The 18,201-nt window shown below is 41.5% G+C and overlaps 2 protein-coding genes across 3 annotated transcripts in view; one reads left to right on the forward strand and one right to left on the reverse strand.

The window, feature by feature from the left end:
- The window catches only part of SEC23A (SEC23 homolog A, COPII component), a 30,698-nt gene extending 21,534 nt beyond the window's left edge, over positions 1 to 9,164 (reverse strand). Inside the window, exons 1-8 of one of the 2 annotated variants that reach the window (XM_075425730.1) lie at positions 8,994 to 9,164; positions 8,580 to 8,745; positions 7,018 to 7,362; positions 2,753 to 2,991; positions 1,980 to 2,037; positions 1,637 to 1,723; positions 256 to 492; positions 69 to 148 (exon numbers count right to left, since the gene is read on the reverse strand). In XM_075425730.1, the coding sequence (XP_075281845.1) occupies positions 69 to 148; positions 256 to 492; positions 1,637 to 1,723; positions 1,980 to 2,037; positions 2,753 to 2,973 (683 nt within the window). In that variant the 5' untranslated portion in view covers positions 2,974 to 2,991; positions 7,018 to 7,362; positions 8,580 to 8,745; positions 8,994 to 9,164. Of the gene's footprint in view, positions 1 to 68; positions 149 to 255; positions 493 to 1,636; positions 1,724 to 1,979; positions 2,038 to 2,752; positions 2,992 to 6,769; positions 6,875 to 7,017; positions 7,363 to 8,579; positions 8,746 to 8,993 lie in introns of those variants that run through there. The other variant, XM_075425731.1, reaches the window with a different exon arrangement.
- A 1,019-nt stretch (positions 9,165 to 10,183) lies between these two features.
- On the forward strand, positions 10,184 to 18,201 carry GEMIN2 (gem nuclear organelle associated protein 2). The gene is made up of 10 exons (XM_075425484.1): positions 10,184 to 10,392; positions 10,935 to 11,019; positions 12,175 to 12,264; positions 13,946 to 14,005; positions 14,173 to 14,283; positions 14,881 to 14,925; positions 15,674 to 15,742; positions 17,049 to 17,159; positions 17,375 to 17,433; positions 17,763 to 18,201. Exons 1-10 carry the CDS (start codon positions 10,271 to 10,273, stop codon positions 17,800 to 17,802), a joined length of 792 nt encoding a protein of 263 aa, XP_075281599.1. The 5' UTR covers positions 10,184 to 10,270; the 3' UTR covers positions 17,803 to 18,201.

The following is an 18,201-nucleotide window of genomic DNA, read 5'->3' on the forward strand; positions in this document are numbered from 1 at the left end:
TAAAACGTAAGTTTTCCTGTAAATCAGTGTAGTCAAGGTGTGTTTTTTAAATGTTTTACGCACATTACCTGTTAGAAGGTGGTGGCTGCTGCACTTGAGGACCCCGACCAACTTGTGAAACGGGTACTTTTGCAAGCCCTAGCATTTCCTGTAGTCAAATACATAATATTTTACTACAAAATTTGTTATAGACTATTTGAAGTTCTTCATCATCATCACCTTGATGATTTCTTTTTGTTTGCTTTTGTGTGTTACCTGCAGCTGTTTTGCTGACAGGTCCTTTGTTCCTCTGAAGACATAACTTTTGGAAATTCCTTCACAGCCAAGCTCATGAACTTGCACCATTCGGCCAAAGGTAATGAGACCTACTAACGCCGTTGGCGGCAGGAGACTAAGCGACATTTGCATGGATTCCTTCAGAGCTTGCAAGTCTTCATCTTCCATGCATGTGTCCACAACATAAAGAAATATCAAAGGCATCTGAGGACCACGCTTTAAGAAACACAAATATAATCACATGAAAAACAGATCTTGTAGTATTTACAGGAGCAAAAATGAACACGTAAAGTACATTTTGTAAAAGTTTTAACTTTAATCAGACCAATAATGTACATGTTCCAACTAACTTGGCTCCCACTCAAGTAGTAATCATTATCTAGGGCTACCCCTACCATAATGAACTCTGCATAAAAATGAAATGCTTAATACAGAAGAAAAGAAAAAAATCCTTTCTGGATGTCATCATAGTTTTGAAGCATGTGCCAATTACATCAATCTTTTAATAAACAATGACCGTTTATTGCTCTAAGTGAAAATAATAGTCATAAAGCTATTCACAAGTATAAAATATTCCAACCTGCTGACATTCTGTGGCATTTCACCTCATAATCTTACTGTAGAGATCATCAGCTCTTTTTATTCTTTCTAAACTACTTTTGCTGTGCTATGAGCAAATATCGCCTTTGCTCTGTGTTACAAGAGTTGGCAAAAAGTAGAGGTTCTGTTCAGTCTCTGCTCTTCTTTTCATAATCTGAACACCTCACTGAAGTCTTACAAATTTTAATCCTCAAAAATGGAATTTAGAGATTACAACTGTACAGCTGCAAAGTGTTTGCAATTTTGGGTTTCAGGTTCTTTTTTTATTCAAGTAAGTGCTAGCCTAAAAAAGGATGAATATTAAAATTCAAACACCTGATTTTAACATGTATTAGCTGTTTTCTCTAACAGCTAGCCATAAAACTAACTTGGAATCATTCCAATGATTAATGAGAGCCGAATCAACAGTCAGCAAAATTTGAACTGAAATCATCTGGGCAAGCAACAGCAGTAAGCAGATCCCCGGCACAAACACAAATTAAACTCCTCGTAAAGAAACAGACCTAACAGAAACATTGCTTTCAGAAGAGACCTCTCTTTTTTCTTTTTTTTTTTTTTTAAACCAGTCTTATTAGCCATCCTTGTGTTCTTATAAAAAGTTGTGTTTTCTATTTCCAACTGATGACATAAATGTTCAATCTACTAACAAGCACATATAGACTCACAGTCATTAAAATAAAGTGAATAAATACAATTTAAATTAATTATTTTTGTATATTGCAAGGCTATAGATGTTAAAGATATTATTTAATGATTTTACCTGTACTACATATTCAATGCTGGAGAACTGAGGCAACAGTTCAGCTGGTTGATTCATTTCAGATATGCCTGCATAGGTAGGAGGAAACTATAAAAAAACAGAAATTAAGTATAAGATTACAACTTCCACAAAACCAAAAACATATATATGGACTACCTTCCTCTGCAACAGATGTTCACTATTGCTATCATGAAAAAAATCTCAATGAAGTCTCTGAAGATGTAACTGCACACTCACACTCTTGCTGTCAATTTCTGTTCGCAACTGTAATTTGAAAAATGAGGATTTTCACTTTTACCTTATAAAAAAGATTTTCTATATCCTAACTGTTTCATTTTCTTACCTGGTTTCTCTGATAACAAAAGTTGCAAGCCCAGAGTTTTGCTCGATAATCCACTTGGCTATAAAAATACAATAAGAAAAGTTTACATAGCACAAACAATTCATTTTCCTCCACTGATCCTAGAATAAGTTTCTTTTAATTTTTCAAAAACACAGTGACTTTGAGAAAGCTTCCTCCTGATATATTTTGTCCTAAATACACATATTACAAATTCACACTAAGTGCAGTCTTACACAAATGTATCAGGCAAATTATTGTCTTTGGAGACGAAGAATGGTCTTCAATAAAAAGAAGCAAAATAGAAATTTTGGAATACAGACTCAGAACTTCTATTAGAGACTTCCTGCACAGTTTTATGCAAACAATTTTAACTCTCGTTTTAAGCTCAATAGCTAAAAAGATATAGCACAGTAACTTCTTACTTAAGTAATTTTCTAGAGGCAAAATGACTCTAGAATATGCCTCCACACATAATAAGACATCTACACATAAGATGCCTTATGACATAAGATGTGTAGATCCAGACAAATAACATACCTAATCATTAGATAAAAGAAATACGTTGAAAAGACTAGTTAAATGAAAGCCATGTCTTAAGTATATGTGTTACATATTTAAATCTACATGCAAAAACTTCTAGAAGTTCGAGCTGTGTACTCGTGTGAGGAGTACTTGAACTTCCACACACCAGATCTTCTGCATAGTTTAACTGGCACTATTCTGAAGGTTATTTGCAACAAAAAATACTGGTATAACATATGTATTAGTTTTACCATAAGGGATTCAGAACAGCTCGGCACGTGGTCCTGCTGCACAAAACTGGCTCATACTGAATAGGAGGCAAGTCTGGCCGTTCCTTCAGTGGTGTGAAGAGGGCAGCCACCGGGACTACCATTCTTGTGGCTTCAAGACGACTTGAAGGCCAAACATTCCAGCTGAATCTAACTCCATCTCTGTCCTCATTCTGCTGAATAAATTCCAGGAAGGTCGTCATGGTCACCTCTGTTTATCACTGTAATAAAGATAAAACCATTTGCAGAATGTTGAAATGCAAACATTTTTAACAACTAAATATTTAATGTACTTAACGACAGTCACACATTCAAATAGTGTAACTGAGTTACAATCAATAAACACCGAGTAGTGCTTCTAAAATCCTAAAAGCAACACACAGAATTACAAGAAAACAAATTTAGGATGCAGCAACCTCTTCAAAATATCAAATATTTCACATGGTGCAAGTTAAATACATAGGGTTAATACAGCCCATCTTCTGACCACTTCTTGACTCCAGAAACAAACTCAGGCAAGAAATGTTGTAACTAAAGCAATAATTCTAGGGCAAGTCAGACATGCAGCACACCAACATACTATAAAAAAAGACTTCCTTACACCAAAAAAAAATGCACTCTGCTTGAAAGCCTCTCACTAAAATTATTCATTCTGATCATTATTCAAGAACCATTCATTCTTGCAATCTGTTTAATCCTCTGATTTCTTTTAAGAATCACATAGCAAAAGTATTTCTAGGTGTAATTGTTTTATGCCTTCTGCTGTGTCAATTTTCATTAGAATTTTGCAACCATAAATAGCCATTTTCAATAACTCATGTGGCCTACATGCAAATCTAAAGGAATAACAACACTGTATTCCACAAGACTATGTGCAATGCTAGGAAATAACTTTTTAAGAAGTACATGTGTCATATTCCACTACATTATTTTTCAGGACGCACCTTTCAACAATTGTTTGAACTCAAATTTACCATTTTGGGCACCAACTTAAGCTTTCAAAATTTTCAGCTACAGTTGCCCAGCAGCTGGAGCACTGAGGAACACAGATACAATTGAAAAGCTCAGCAAGAGCCTGTGAACACCTGTGAACATCTGGGAAAGTCAGCAAGAAGCACCCTCCCACCCTACGCCCCCTAAAAAACCCCCAGCACTCAGCTATATCTACACTGTCCCTGAATACTGCTGTGTGCTTCCCAGTACATTTTATAGTACACGTTATACAGGTTTTTCCAGCAACTAGGATATCTAAACTCCCACTGCCTAATAATTAAGAAATTACTACAAGTGTCTAAATGAACCACCTAGGAGGTAGCCTGTGAAAACGTGCCCACGTATCATTTTAGACTGTACTAAGTTGATGAATAACTTTAGACATGCAGGAATCCCTGAACTGAGATTTATATCAAGAATTCTCACAAACACACTGACCACCCTCTTAGCCTAGCAATTACACATGCTACGGAAGACTCCTGGAAAACTCTCCACCTCTAAAGACCTCACTCTCTTTACTAAAATTATAATGACACTGCACCTTTAGTTTCTATGATAGTGAAAAACTTTGCAAGATCTTTTAAATTATAGTTTAACTTAATAGTTTGGTTCGAATGCTCCCTTTTAACAAAACAGGTTAACAACACAAATTGCTGCAAGGCCATCAGGCTGAATGAGGCCATCGGGCAGGCAACAATAATGAGCAAAAGCAAATGAGCAAATTCTGAACTCAGAATTAATACAGAGGGATGAGAGAGAAGATAGTTCAGCTAAGAGGGTAAAGAACAGTCTGGTATCTGAAAAGGATCTAGAATTTAAGAAATTTCTCTCCTAGTACATCAAAATCCATCAATGTTTCACGCAAAAGGTGAAGGAACTTCATCCCTGAAAAAACGGGGTATTGATACCACAATCTGCACGAGGAAACAAACTCAAATACAACCACAGGCTGAATAACTGAACAATCTCTCCTTCCAAAATTATCTCCTGAGAAGACAGAAAATTGCAACTTAAAAGCCACTTCAGCCATTCCATAGGCATCTGCTATGACATTCATCAGCTCCATCCCCACACACTGCAACATGAAGTCTCGTTTTCTGCACTGGACTTTAAAGTCTTTTCTCCACATTTTACTCTAGCTACATTTTAAATGGTTTTACGTGGACATCATTTTTATTGCTCCACAGAAGACAATCTACAAACCCCAGTGTGCAGTGACTAATACAGTGCACACATATACACAAAAGACTTGTTGGATTTACTGCGTAAAATACCGTTACTGTCTAGTAAGGTACGCACTTCCTATTCAGGAGGTAGAACCTGCTAATAATCAATTTTTGCTCTACTTTTTCTTCCATCCTTTTCTTTCTTTCCAAGAGTCAATAACACTTACATATTTCATCATATATCAAAGGTGAAACTCATGGTCTGATGAGTTACATTCAGCTTCAGTACCATTTGAAACTCAGGGTCTGACAAGTTACATTCAGTTTCAGTACCACTGTTACAGCTATCCAGGCACATTTTCTTGCGTAGGTGTGAAGATGTATTACATTAGACCAGAACAGCAAACCCTCATGACCTACAGGCTACGTATCAAACTTCACACACCTGAAAGCCACAAAATACCACAGAGCAGTGATTTTCAGAACAGCTGAACAGCAACAGCTCCCATGTTGGGCTGTTACTGCTTTAGCTTTGCTGTGGGACAGGGCACCAGGACTAGACCAGCTTGCTTCCTCCCTCCTCCTGCAGAGGCTGTACGTACCTCGCATCCCTGCACCATGGCAATCTCACTCCGTCACTCAAAGAAGCCACACCTGAATCACATAAAGCATCACAGGCTGACTACACCCGACTATGAAGGCATGATTCTCAGGTAAATAACAGTGTTTATGTAATTACTCCGACTACATGCAAGAGTACAGTTAGGACTTTCAAACCATCACACATGTCAAATATTTGATACACCATTCTTTCAGATACCCTATAGCTGAATGGTTTTGAAATACATTACTTTGACACTACATTACTTTGAAATGCTTCTAGATCCAACTGCAAACAGTAATGATAGTTTCTTCAAAATAGATTATTCTAAAAGCTCCTCTTTCATCACAACACCTCTAAACATTTACACACCACACGTTTAAATACCACTAAATCAGTACAGTTCACTGTGCACTCTTCTTACTACAAATCTATTCTTTCAGTTTATTACATGTGAGCAATCTTGTAAAATAAAATAGATCAATAATAAGCCTTTAATTATTGTTTGATGCCAAAATCAGCACTTCAGATACAAATCCACTCTAGTCTCAAGGAGGAACTCAAACATCAGAGGAGAATGACTTAGTAGCTACCTAAAGCAACTGCGAGCTGTCAAACTGACAACGTAACAATTTCATTTTCACTCTCAAACACGGCCATCCTCCAAACCTGCTCTCCCAGTTTCGTTCGTTGAGGGTTTGGTTTTTTTAAAACATATCAGTGTATGTAACAACCCACCTAAATTAAAAAAGCACATACTCGAACGCAGCAGGGCTGGCCTAAACGCAGTTTTCGCGTAGCTTCACCCACAGCTCAAGGCACCGCTGTCAGAGCCCCCGGCAGCGGCACCAGGCCGCGGGTACAGCGGGGCTGCGGGCCAGCAGAGCCGCACTTTACACCCGGCGCGGCGGCCGCCGTGCCCCGCCGGCCCTGCCCGAGAGCCGGCGGCCCCAGCTCCGCCGACGGGGCCCTCGGCGGCTGCTCGCACCGCCCCGGCGGGCTCCGCCGCGGCGGCCCGGGTGGGCGCTCCCCGCCCCGGGTGAAGGGACGCACGCAGCCCTGCTCCGGGAGGCCGCGGGCAGCGCTGACCAGCCGCCGGCGGCACCCCCGGCCCCTCAGCCCCCCCCGGCGGCCCCGAGAGCAGCTCTGGGGAGCGCCCTTCTCCCCGCGGCACCCCCGGGCAGTCCCGACTCCCCGCGCCCTCCGCTGCCCCCCTCAGCCCCGGCACTGCCCGCTCACCCCGCGTCCCGGCCGCCGCCTCCCGCTCTCCCCCGCCCGCACGCAGCCGCCCCGGCGCTGCCGACGCAGTCAACATGGCTGCTGGGAGAGCCCGCGCCACGTCAAGGGGCAGAGAGCGGGGGCGGGCTGGGCTCCGCGTCTGCCCCCCGGCCCGGAGCCCTCGCCGGGCCAGCCCAGCCCCGCCCGCCAGTGCCCCGCGGCCCTGTCGGGCGAGCCGGGCGGCGGGGCCCGCGTCCGCCATCCCTCACCGCTCCTGCTCCCGCGGGGCTTTGTGTTTCCTCCCCTGTTCGGCTTTCGGATTGCTTCCAGAGAGCGGCCGTCTCCGCCTCGCCCTTCAGACTGTTCGGGAGAGGAGCCGTCCCGGGCCTGCTCCTTCCCGCCTGCGCTCGGCTCCCCCGGGCCGCGCCTGTGCCCGCGGTTACCGGCGCCGTCCTCGCCGCCGCTCCGCTCTCGGCCTGCCGGGGCCGGTTCCCGGGAGACCCTCGGGCCGCCGGGCGCCCGCCGCCTCACCCTGCCGGGCGCCCGTTTTCCACCGCGGGCATCGATGGCCACTTGTTGATCGGGAAGATCGTTTGCGTGTTTCTTCGGACTGCCTGGGAAAAAGTACATTGAAATTACCGTCCTGGTGGGCTTTAGCCTGAGACAACGCTTTATCTCATATTTACAGGTATTAGAAATGTAACACGTTCATTTACTATCCACACAATAGCTTTCACATAGCCGTAACTGTACAGTTCAGTTTTTTTGTTAGTGTGGGGGTTTTTTTCCCCCAAGCCCAAGTTGCAGGGACGCGTAGGTTTTGGGGCACTTCAGAATCATTTTAAACAAGCTTGCCATGAAAGGCTGGAGCAGGAACTTCTGTCTTTGCTGAGCTCTCTTGGCGCAACCAATCCGGGCGACGGGGAGCACTGGAAAATGTTCTGCTGACTGCCACGTCCTCCTGCGCCGCAGCTCCGAGAACCTGTCATGTCCCCCAACCAAATACAAATGACTAAAATATCCTCTTTTCTTATATGTCAAATGTAATTATGATAGAATTTCTATGCCATTGCTTTCTCCAGTATTGTTTGCTGGTCCTCTTCAGTCTAAAAACATGAGCAGGTAAACAACACCAGAACTTAAAGGGAGGGATTTTAAACGTCCACATCCGCAAGTCTCACTGACAGTTGTGGGAGTATTAAGCAGCAGCTCACCAAGGACGTGTGACCCCCTCAGTTTGATAAAAAAAAAAACAAACACCAAAAAAAACCCCCACATAACAGGGCAAACTTCAAACAGATGCACAGAAAGCAATTCAGCGTTGCCATTTCAAAAGTACTCAAAAACTCTGTGCAACATTTTCAGAAAGTTACACTGAAAAGAGGCAAGTCCCAAAGTCAGAACTGCGGGATGAATTCTGTAAGCAACAGGAGAAAAAGAAGCAACTGACACTTAAAAGGGAAGAAGCAAGAACAGGAAAGTATACTGTTCTGAAAGTTCACTAAAAATAAAAGGTATAGGGTATTTGTAATCAGTCATTAGCACAATCACATTTCATTACATAATGACTCAATCCAATGCTCTAAACTTCAAGAAACGTCTTGCAGCTGTTACAATGGTGCCAGCCACAGAGAAAAGCAAGAAGAAAAAAATAGAATAGAAAACAGGATCCTAACATGGTGTATATGCATCATAAGAAAACAATTTATTGCCTCCCAGTATTAGAAAGTACAGTGAAAGCATTTCATTTTTCTTAATGCCAACTTTTTAGTTTATGTGTTAGATTTTTTCTTTTTGAGTCAGCAGTGCATGTCCACTGATGGCAACTCACCCTTTCTTTGGAAAAATACTCTTCCATAATGCCTAGGCAGCTGAAGAGAATGTTCATTTCCAGTTTCTTTTTCCTCTTCCTCCACTGAGTCGTATTTGCTAGACGCTGCATCAACATTGTTGGCAAAATTTGTTAGGTATAATTTCATTATTGGAAGGAAGACTACCTGTAATAATTAAAAATGTTACTGCACTTTAAAAGTATCAATTGAAAGTTCCAGAAAAAGTAATCTAAAGATGGAAAATATATTTACAGCATATTTATATCTGTGGATTCTCTTTCTGTTCATAGTTCTTGACTTCATGACAAACAGAAATAATAAATTCTGAATATAATTGTAGTCAGTTGAACTCAGTAAAAGTAAATACTAAAATACCAAAGTATTAGAAGAGACCTTTTTACAGCTGGACTCACCGAAGTTTTCGTATTGACCATTGGTAAGCCCTTCCAGAGACACCACTGTCGTTTTAGCTAGGCAGGTTTTCTTTCTAGAGGTGACCACAATTGTTGCCTACTCAACTAGGACGTTAGATCCGGGTTTCAGAATTAAAAATCCCTGTTAGACGTAGGTGGTTTTGGAAACACCTTAAAACAAACAAAAGCCAGTGGAGGGGAGGAGTTAGGGCAGACATTTGCTCAGAACTGCTAAAATACAACCTTGCAGAAAGAAAAGCACTGCTTTTTTTGAGCTTATGTCAGAAGTATTTAGAGCTGCTCTGATCTACTAGAGGGACCGTGGGTAGCACTAAACTGACTTTGCCTGCAGAACTAATAGGAAAAATAATATACAGATTAACATTTCGCGTAACAGGAATTTCATAATACACAATGTAAATGATTACAGCGTTCCCCTTCTGCTTTTTATCTCAACTGAGAAGCAACCTCCCTTGGTGCTTATGCTACCTTGCTTTGGATTTGGCACGCAGACACTCCCACGAAATAGTATTTAGATAAACCCATACAGCAAGGGAAGTCAGGCATTGACCCTTCCAGAAGAACTCTGTTCAAACTTATAGCAATTAACTTTTACGTAACTGATTTCAACCATAGATCTCTAAGCATTTCAAGGAAAGGCCAAGTATTATTACTACCGGATATCCACAGGCAGAATAGAAAATACTAATTGACGAGTTTTAAAGAACCACTTGCAAAACTCATGATTTATTAGAATTAATGACGCAGGACCTAATGGAAATGGCTACTGAAGGTTTACACCAGTTCACCACAGCAACAGGCCTAGTCTGACGGGCAGTACATTGGCACAGCCACTGCCTGCGCTGCTCTTCGGTCAGATTTCCTTCTGTTCCCCTCCCCGACCTTCCGGGCAGCTAAAACCTCCGGCGCAGGCCTCCGCTCAGGCATTGGCGCTTCCCGGCGGCGCAGGCCCAAGCACACAGCGCGCTCGCCGTTATCACTTCCACGTCAGGACGCAAGGACCGAGAGAACACAGGAGGCCCCGAGGCGTTTCCAGCAGCTTGGCTCCCCGGCACAGAGCCCCCGATACCGCGGAGTCCCACGGCACGGCGGGGAGGTCTCGGCGCCGCTGCTCTCGCGAGAGCAGCCCGCGCCTCGCGCCGCCTCGCAGCGCGCCTGCGTCGTGGCGGCGCGCCCCAGCGGCCCCCGGTCAGGCAGGCTCGGCCGCCGGTGGGACTGGGGCGGGGCGGAGCGGGGGTGCCCGTGGCGGCGAGGACATGGAGTCGGGCGTGGAGGAGCTGATGCCGCGGCTGCTTCCCGTGGATGACTGTGACTTGGCCGAGGACTTCGACCCCACGGTGCCTCCCAGGACGCCCCAGGAGTATCTGAAGCGCGTCCAGTGAGTGGCGGGGCGGAAGGGCCGAGCTGCGCGTCGGGGTGCGGGAGGGCGGCCGCATCGTGCTGCCGCTAACCCGCCAGCCGCAGCCGCCAGAGCCGTTTCCCCAGCGCTCCCGGGATCCCGTCCCGCCATCGGCTCGGAACCTGTTGGCTTTGTGCCGGGCCGCTCCGTGCCGCGCTTGGCGGCGTGTGCCTCGGCAGGCTCCCGAGGGTGTTCCGCCGAAAGGCGGAGGGAGGTCCGGTGCTCGGCTCCCCGCACCGGCAGCGCGGGGCTCCCGAGGCCGCGCTGCGGGAAGCGTTGCCGCACCCCGGGCAAGCTGGGATGTCAGCAGGCTTTGGGTGGGGGCACCAGCAGTCGTGTGGGGAGTGAGAATACCCGATCGTAACTCTCAGGTCAAGCCTTCTGTAAGAATTGGCGGTGTGGGCAGTGTTTTTACCTCCCTGAAGGTTTCCGCAGGCGCGGTATTTCAGAGACATCTGTGGCACGTACAGCCACCTGTTACAGAAAGGAAAAAAATGTGGCCACTTGGTTTTATTTTGTAGAATTGAAGCAGCTCGATGCCCAGATGTGGTGGTGGCGCAAATAGACCCAAAAAAATTGAGAAGGAAGCAGACAGTAAACATTTCAGTAAGTTTGAGAGCTTTCACAGGTTTTATTTTGGGAGGAAAAAATTTAAAGGGGGAAGATGTTAGTAATGTTTTGGTGAGTGGTTGGCGTAACTGCTGAATTTTAAAAGCATCTACAGAATTAAATGTCTAGGTTTGAAGAAACACCTGTTCCACTGCTGGCTAACATTCTTTATAATAGACTTAAATTGATAATATCCATATTGTTTGATGCACAGCAGACTGTTGTACTGTCTAAGGAAATCAAATGTTGCATTAAATTTTACAAATATTTAATCGTAAAACCTATACAAACTTCAGAAGAAAGATATTTCCATGCCTATATTTAGGTTTAGTTATTTATCTAGGGTAAGGGTAGTAAGTTAGATGAAATTCTAGCACCACTTCTTTCCTTTTTGGTGAAATATTTTACAGGGATTTTTCCTTACTGCCCAAGTAGATTTTTCTGTTGTCACACTGCTCTGCCAGCTTGGTTTTTAATCTACTTTCAAATAGTTCAAGAGACCAAGTTTGCTCTTCTCTAGTGAAAACTCTGTAATCTGAAATTTCACTACTAGATTGCTCAAGAAAAGTTTCTAGTAGTGACACAGGACCATTTAACTTGTGTGACCATCCTCTTTATTTGTCTCATCTCTGTGTAGTGGCATTCTTAAAACGTTTGTAGAAAGATGATTTTTTTTTTCAGTAACTCTTTCATGCTAATCTTTAAAGAGGTTATATCTACTTAACTGTCAGAGTTAATTTCCTAAAAGATATTTTTGTGGTCTTGTGTCTTCTTCAACTTACTATCTTGGCAAGAAGAATGCCAGAGATTCATAGCATCTGTCCGATATAAGGAAACAGCACCCTGCTTTTTATAAATAGGGAAATTAAGACAGAACGATTGCTAAAAGGAAAACCTTAAATAATTCTTTGACAATGTAATTTGAATACTTAAGTTTTCTTTCGTATTCGCATAAGAGGAGTCAAATGGAAGAAATTTTGTCTAAACCAACTGTTGAGTCAGTCTTGGATGTGGTCATGAAATTACCTTTCTTAAATGAAGATCTAAAGGATATTGTTTACCTGACAGTAAACACTTACCAATACTCTGGTTCCTAAGCATTCTTGTTATAAAGCTTTTTTTACATTGTAATTATTGCCAGTGTTTCCTTAGATTTCCGGATGTCAGCCTGCTCCTGAAGGATACTCTCCAACGCTCAAGTGGCAGCAGCAGCAAGTGGCCAATTTCTCAGCCGTTCGTCAGGTACAAAATGGTGTGTGTGATGGGACCTGCACTGTCTAGGTAGAACACATCTGTGCTTTATGGGGGACAACGTTATATCTAGTATAGAAATGTTGTGACTTTATGGCAGGACAGATGTTTGTATGCAAATGTTTTTAAGTTCTTAAAAAAACTGTGTGTCTTTGAAACCTCTGATAAAACTCTTGAGACAGTCATGTTTGAAAAAAAATTCTCCTTCAACTTCAGCAAAAATATGTCAGTCTTTAGAATAAATGATAGTGGCTGAGGGAGGACAAAAATCCCTATGACATTATGCAGTTGTATTAAAACCTAGTGCTAGTAGGAATGTTCTGCAGAATGCAAATTAACTAAAAGACAAGTGGCTTCTAGCCCACCAGGTGATTCATGTATGTAGAACACGCTGCCATTTAGGATACTGTTGACAGTGATGGCACCCATTATGAGGAAAAATACTGGTTTGGTAAAATGTATTTGTAAGGTTGTAGTGTTAGCACAGACTTAAATCTTTCCTACTGCATTTGCACCCTGCTCTTAAATAACAGAACAAAAATGGAGAATTCGGCAGTCTCCCTCTCTATCCACAGTTCAAATAGGGTGAAATGCAAAACATAATAAAGATGTAGGTGGAGATCATTTATGACTCCAGTACTGCAGAAGGCATGTTTACAATGCATTGATACTGCATTGTAGGAATACCTCAGGTAACAGCAGTATCACAGCTGCACTGAAGCTGCTGTAGCACTGAACTTTGCATGAGCTCATTTGCCGTTTTTTTCAGGGACGTAAATTGGTGTAGATCTGTACTACTGCATCTACACTGTAAACATTAACTGAGCTAGTCCCTATTTCTACAAGGTACTGCACTGCATACTGTATATTAGGCATCATCTAAGGTTTTAGTAGAACTGAGGAAACAGACATCTAAAGGCATGTTCACTGTACAGATACTTCTTTTATACAAAAATCTGTTGTCCTCTCATCTGTGCCAGAATTAACACTGTGAAGTATGAGAATATCCTAAGAAATACTTAGGAGGATAAAAAGAGCATCAGAAGTCACTTGTTCAAACACTATGCATCAGCTACTGTTACTTACAGTGGTTTTAGCGGTCATTTTTACTGCTACAATAGGAATTGGATTGGGGGGAAAATTTCTTCTGTTATGAAAAGTTTACACCTTTGTACAGGCAACTGTCAAGCAGGCCAATCTGTCTTACATGGCATCCCTGTCAGGCAGAAGCAATATACTAGGAAAGCATGCTTGCCTTCTTTCTGACAGTTCTGTAGACATCCGATACAGATGCAGACCACAGCTGGAAACAGGATAGTGGCTTTATGTGTGCTTTTGGACTAAGTAATTTTTTTTTCTTAAGCTTGTTATACCAAGAAAAGTCTAGAAGACTATTAAAGCTTACTACCTCAACTTGACTTTATGTAGTAGACTTTAAAATTCCTTTGGCTTGAACATTACTTCCAAAAACCCAGCATGAGCAACTTAGTTACATTTATACTAAGAGGCATGGGAAATTAAATTTACACAGTTTTGCCTCTACTGATGTATAGAACATCATACTTTTTAACATGCATACTTTTTATGCATTTTAAGAATAACAGAGCAATTATGGCTAGGATAAAATAACTGCAAAGTTAAACTGTGATCTGGCTTTGTTTTAATTGCTCAGAGCCTGAACAAGCACAGAAATCACTGGCGGTCACAACATTTGGACAGCAATGTTACTATGGTGAGTAGAATTCGTAACAGTGCTGTGGGTTTTTTCCAGTCATTAAATCCATGGTTAATCTTGCTTTACAGTTTAATGCAACAACTTGTGAATATTATCAAGTCTTTTCTTCAGTGTCTTCGAGATAGCAATATTTCATAGTTTTCATTTATTTTTATTTACTTCAGCCAAAATCAGAGGATGAAGAAGGCTGGAAGAAGTTCTGCCTGGGTGAAAGAGTATACTCGGAAATAAATGCACTATCTGATAATGAAAATCTAGGAATTGATTACATAAAGGTGAGTATAGGACTTCTATCTAATTTTCAGCTGCTATTTTCAACAATAACTGCCAGAAACAATCCTACTGCTTATCACCCCTTTGTGCTAAATAGAAAGTAGCTTCTCTGGGGAGCCCCTGAAGTTCCATTTTTCTTAAAAGGGAAACTCAGTGAAACAGTGAAAAGTCTGTCCCTTCAGTCAAAAAGTTGAAGAGTTCCTTCATCTATTAGCAGCTAAAGCACTCTATTGCTCACGGAACTCAACAGAAAGCTTTCTGCATAGTCTGCTTTAGTGTTTTGTTGAATAGTGATAAGTGGTTCCTCTGCTCATACAAGCTATCCTCCAAACATGCCCTTCACTGCATCATTCTGAAAAAACAAAGCTTTAACAAAGAACAGTGAAAGCAAGGTTCTTTGACAATTTGTCTGCACCTGATCTTGATGTTGCTTGAAGATTATTATTTTTTTAATAGATTTTTAATAGATTTCAAAGCTCAGAACAGACCTTCAAATCTGAATGTCTGAGCATCACATTAAAATGTTAGTACATTCTAAATTAGAACAAAAATGTTTATGATAATGTCTGCATTTTCCAACTCAATTTTTTATTTTTCAGGTGGGCTTTCCCCCTTTGCTAAGTATTGTAAGCAGAATGAATCAGGTAAGCCTACCTCTTAAAATCACATAGTGACAGTGCATAAATAATTATTTCTCGTATTCTATCTGTTGCAGAAGTCTTTATTTTTCTGTGCTAGAGTAGACAGTTGTTTATTATAACTGCTATTCATTGTACACTTGCAAGGAAAACACGTACTCATTATCTCACCTTCAGCTACAAACAACTTTACTAGTTGAATGTTTATCATGCCTATTCCAGAGTATTCTGTCCTTGTAATTTCTCTGTAGAACATTCAATGTTTGAATTCTTGCTGAATGCCCCTTGAGGTGCTTGATGGTGTGTTAACATTTCTCACTTAGTGTTTTCAGTGCAGTCCTTCAACTTGATTGTCAAGTCCTGCGCATGCATTGCAAGGCTAGAGGAATCACACTTGCCTTTCCTTTACTACTGTGTTTCCCACTAGTCACCTTTATACAGAAACAAGCAGTCAGTGTGCTGCCTCTTTCCTAACCTGTAGCTACTTATCCATAACTTTTTATTAACACAGAAAATTACTTAATTTTATATGAAGTTCTTTCCAGGAACTGGTGCTTTAACACTTACTTTACCATTCTATGTAACTTCAACCTGGAATAAATACCATATAGTACCACAGTGGAGTAGAAATACATAATGTGTATATTTTTAAAAGATCACGTTGCTTTTTATGTAATATAATCCTTCAGGTAGAAGGACAGCAAACCAAAACATTGCAGGTATTGTATTGTCTCTTTCTCTTCCTCTTTTGAAGGCAACAGTAACCAGTGTCTTAGAATACCTGATAAGCTGGTTTGGAGAGAAAAAATTTACTCCAGAACTGGTAATTTTTAATTTGTTCTAACTACTTGCACACGAACACATTAAACAAGGGATAAATTGTTCATAGCTTTCTATGAGATTATTTTAGTTTCTAAAGAGTTCTCTAGATGCATATAAAACATTCAGTTAACTGTCAAAACGTTCTTGATTAGATACTGAAATGAGCATTCACAGAACTTTCTGGAAGGCTGATAACATACAGAACTATGAAGTACTGCCAAGCCCCCCTCCCCTTTTTATTGCTCCCCACACTAACTTAAATCAGAAGGTTAGATGAGTATCAGCACTGGGGAGAGAGAAGAGGGTCCGACTGCAGCAGCTTTGGTTCTGACCAGTTTAAGCGTTCAGGGTACTGCACGCTGTATTTACTGACACCTCCATTTCAGGTTGGAGATGCATGACAGTGCGCTGGTAAAGACACATTTAATCTTTCAACGTGCAGCACAGACCAGAAAGCTTAGCTGCATTAGTGTGGTGACAAACCTAGTAAGAAACTGATCGACAGAGTATATGAGCATGGAGTTTCGCCACAACCAGATTGACTAGCTACATCATATCCACAAAGGACCTTGGTGAATGCATCTCATCTTAGTCAGTACCACAAAGCAAAAGAGTAATGAAAAATTACTTCCATAATACTAAACAGAGTTGCACTATTTTTGGGTCACTTAAAGGCCTTTTGTGTTCTGTTCTCTTCTGCAGGACTGTTTTCTTTATAACCAATATGCTGCAGAGAATGCGCACACTGAGTTTTAGTTTATTCCCATAATGAAAGCCACCAGACACTGAAATTAAATTAAGAAGTTAGACTGGTAGCAGAAGTTACGTTTGTAAGAATGCAGTAGAATTCAGTGAAGTAAAATGCAAAGGACATGTTTTCCCAGTGGTGCAAATCTTAGAACTAATCTAACAGCATTAATTCCACTAAGACCTGACTTGATACAGTCGCTCTTCAGGAATGTTTTTCCACAGTTTGTGAAGTTAATAGCTAAGTAATAATCTTTATATACTACTAAAATAACCCTTCCCTCAGACTCATAAATTAGTACAGCTTACACTATTAAATCTTGGCCAGTATTCAAAAAAAAATCAGGAAATCCAGGTGTACTGCTCACAAGCAGCTTATCTAGAGACAGAAAATTCTAGGAGTGTCTAATTTGGCTTTCAAACTACTCAATTCTGACAGTAGCACTTAAATGGAATTTTGTTCTGAGAGCTATGCTCCAGGCCTGCTCTGTGTAACAAGAACTGCATGAAACTTCAAGAAAATGCTGCTAATTAAAACTTTGTTATTTGACTCCACACAGGGTAGATGGCTTTACGCACTGTTGGTATGCCTTGAAAAACCTTTGCTACCTGAAGCTCACTCCCTTATTCGACAGTTGGCAAGACGATGCTCAGAAGTCAGAGTACTAGAGGTAAAATTTAATGTAACATTGCGCAAAGGACTTGTTGAACTTAGCAAATTATTAGGAGGATCATTTTTCAGTTCTTGAAGTCTTGGTAAGTAATTTTTCGTGTCCTAAGTTTGCTGGAGAATGAAGGGAAGACTACAAGCCTGTAACATGCCATGTAACAGTTTCTCTATTTGACACAGATAACAAAAGTACTCTAATATTTATTTCTCTTTCAGGAGAACAAGAATGAAGAACAAATATCAGCTCTGAACCTGTTAATCTGCTTGGTTAGCAGGTAATGCAGCTTACATACCTGAAACAGTAAAGTATGTCCAGAATAAATGTGTGATTACTCTTGTCCTAACCTAGATTCTTTTAAAGTGGAAGTCAGTTAAAGTATCCTAGGCCTATGCAGCAAATACAGTTATGTAAAAGGACTTAAGGTAAACCTAAGAGTAAAGTAAGCTTATTGGTTTCCTCAGATGAGCCCCCTGAACTGCAAAGCTGCAATTATGATAAAACACTAAAAGAAGAGCTAGAAAGCAAGGCGTCTATCAGCTCAGACCAAAGCAAGGAGTCTATTGCATTAGAGGTTTCTTACCGTACCCCACTTCTCTCCACTAGGTACTTTGATCAACGTGATCTGGCAGATGAGCCTTCCTGACTGTTTTGAGACTGTGAAGTATTTTGTGTCGCCATAGTACAAACAGCATTAGCAGAGTTAACAGCAAGACGCTGCACTGCGTAGACCTGAAGTACGATACAACCTCTCCTCACGATAATGCATTTGGGACAGCTATGAATAACTTAAGTGGAGGCTTTAGCATGAGATTGTCAGTGTCTCTGCTCATCATCACCATCATCGTACAATGGTCAACAAAGTGTCTGGCATCATCTCTCAAGCTACTGTCTCTGTAAACTACATTCTTGGTTAGAAATTTCTACTATCTCGGTAATTCCGTGGACACTGCTATTAGAACAATCATTTGTAATGTAACCTCAGACTTCACCTAACACACACCCATCGAGGGCTTTTTTTAATAAAACTGAAGCATTTTAAAGA

Source organism: Opisthocomus hoazin, chromosome 7, assembly GCF_030867145.1.
Source record: "Opisthocomus hoazin isolate bOpiHoa1 chromosome 7, bOpiHoa1.hap1, whole genome shotgun sequence".
In the NCBI taxonomy this organism is placed as follows: Eukaryota; Metazoa; Chordata; class Aves; order Opisthocomiformes; family Opisthocomidae; genus Opisthocomus; species Opisthocomus hoazin.

Excerpts from the sequence above, each read along its gene's own strand:
- GEMIN2 (XM_075425484.1), top strand. The coding sequence starts at position 10,271 with ATGGAGTCGGGCGTGGAGGAGCTGATGCCGCGGCTGCTTCCCGTGGAT. Across the intron at positions 10,393-10,934 it reads GAGTATCTGAAGCGCGTCCA|AATTGAAGCAGCTCGATGCC; the intron begins GTGAGTGGCGGG and ends TTTATTTTGTAG. Across the intron at positions 17,434-17,762 it reads TTAATCTGCTTGGTTAGCAG|GTACTTTGATCAACGTGATC; the intron begins GTAATGCAGCTT and ends TCTCTCCACTAG.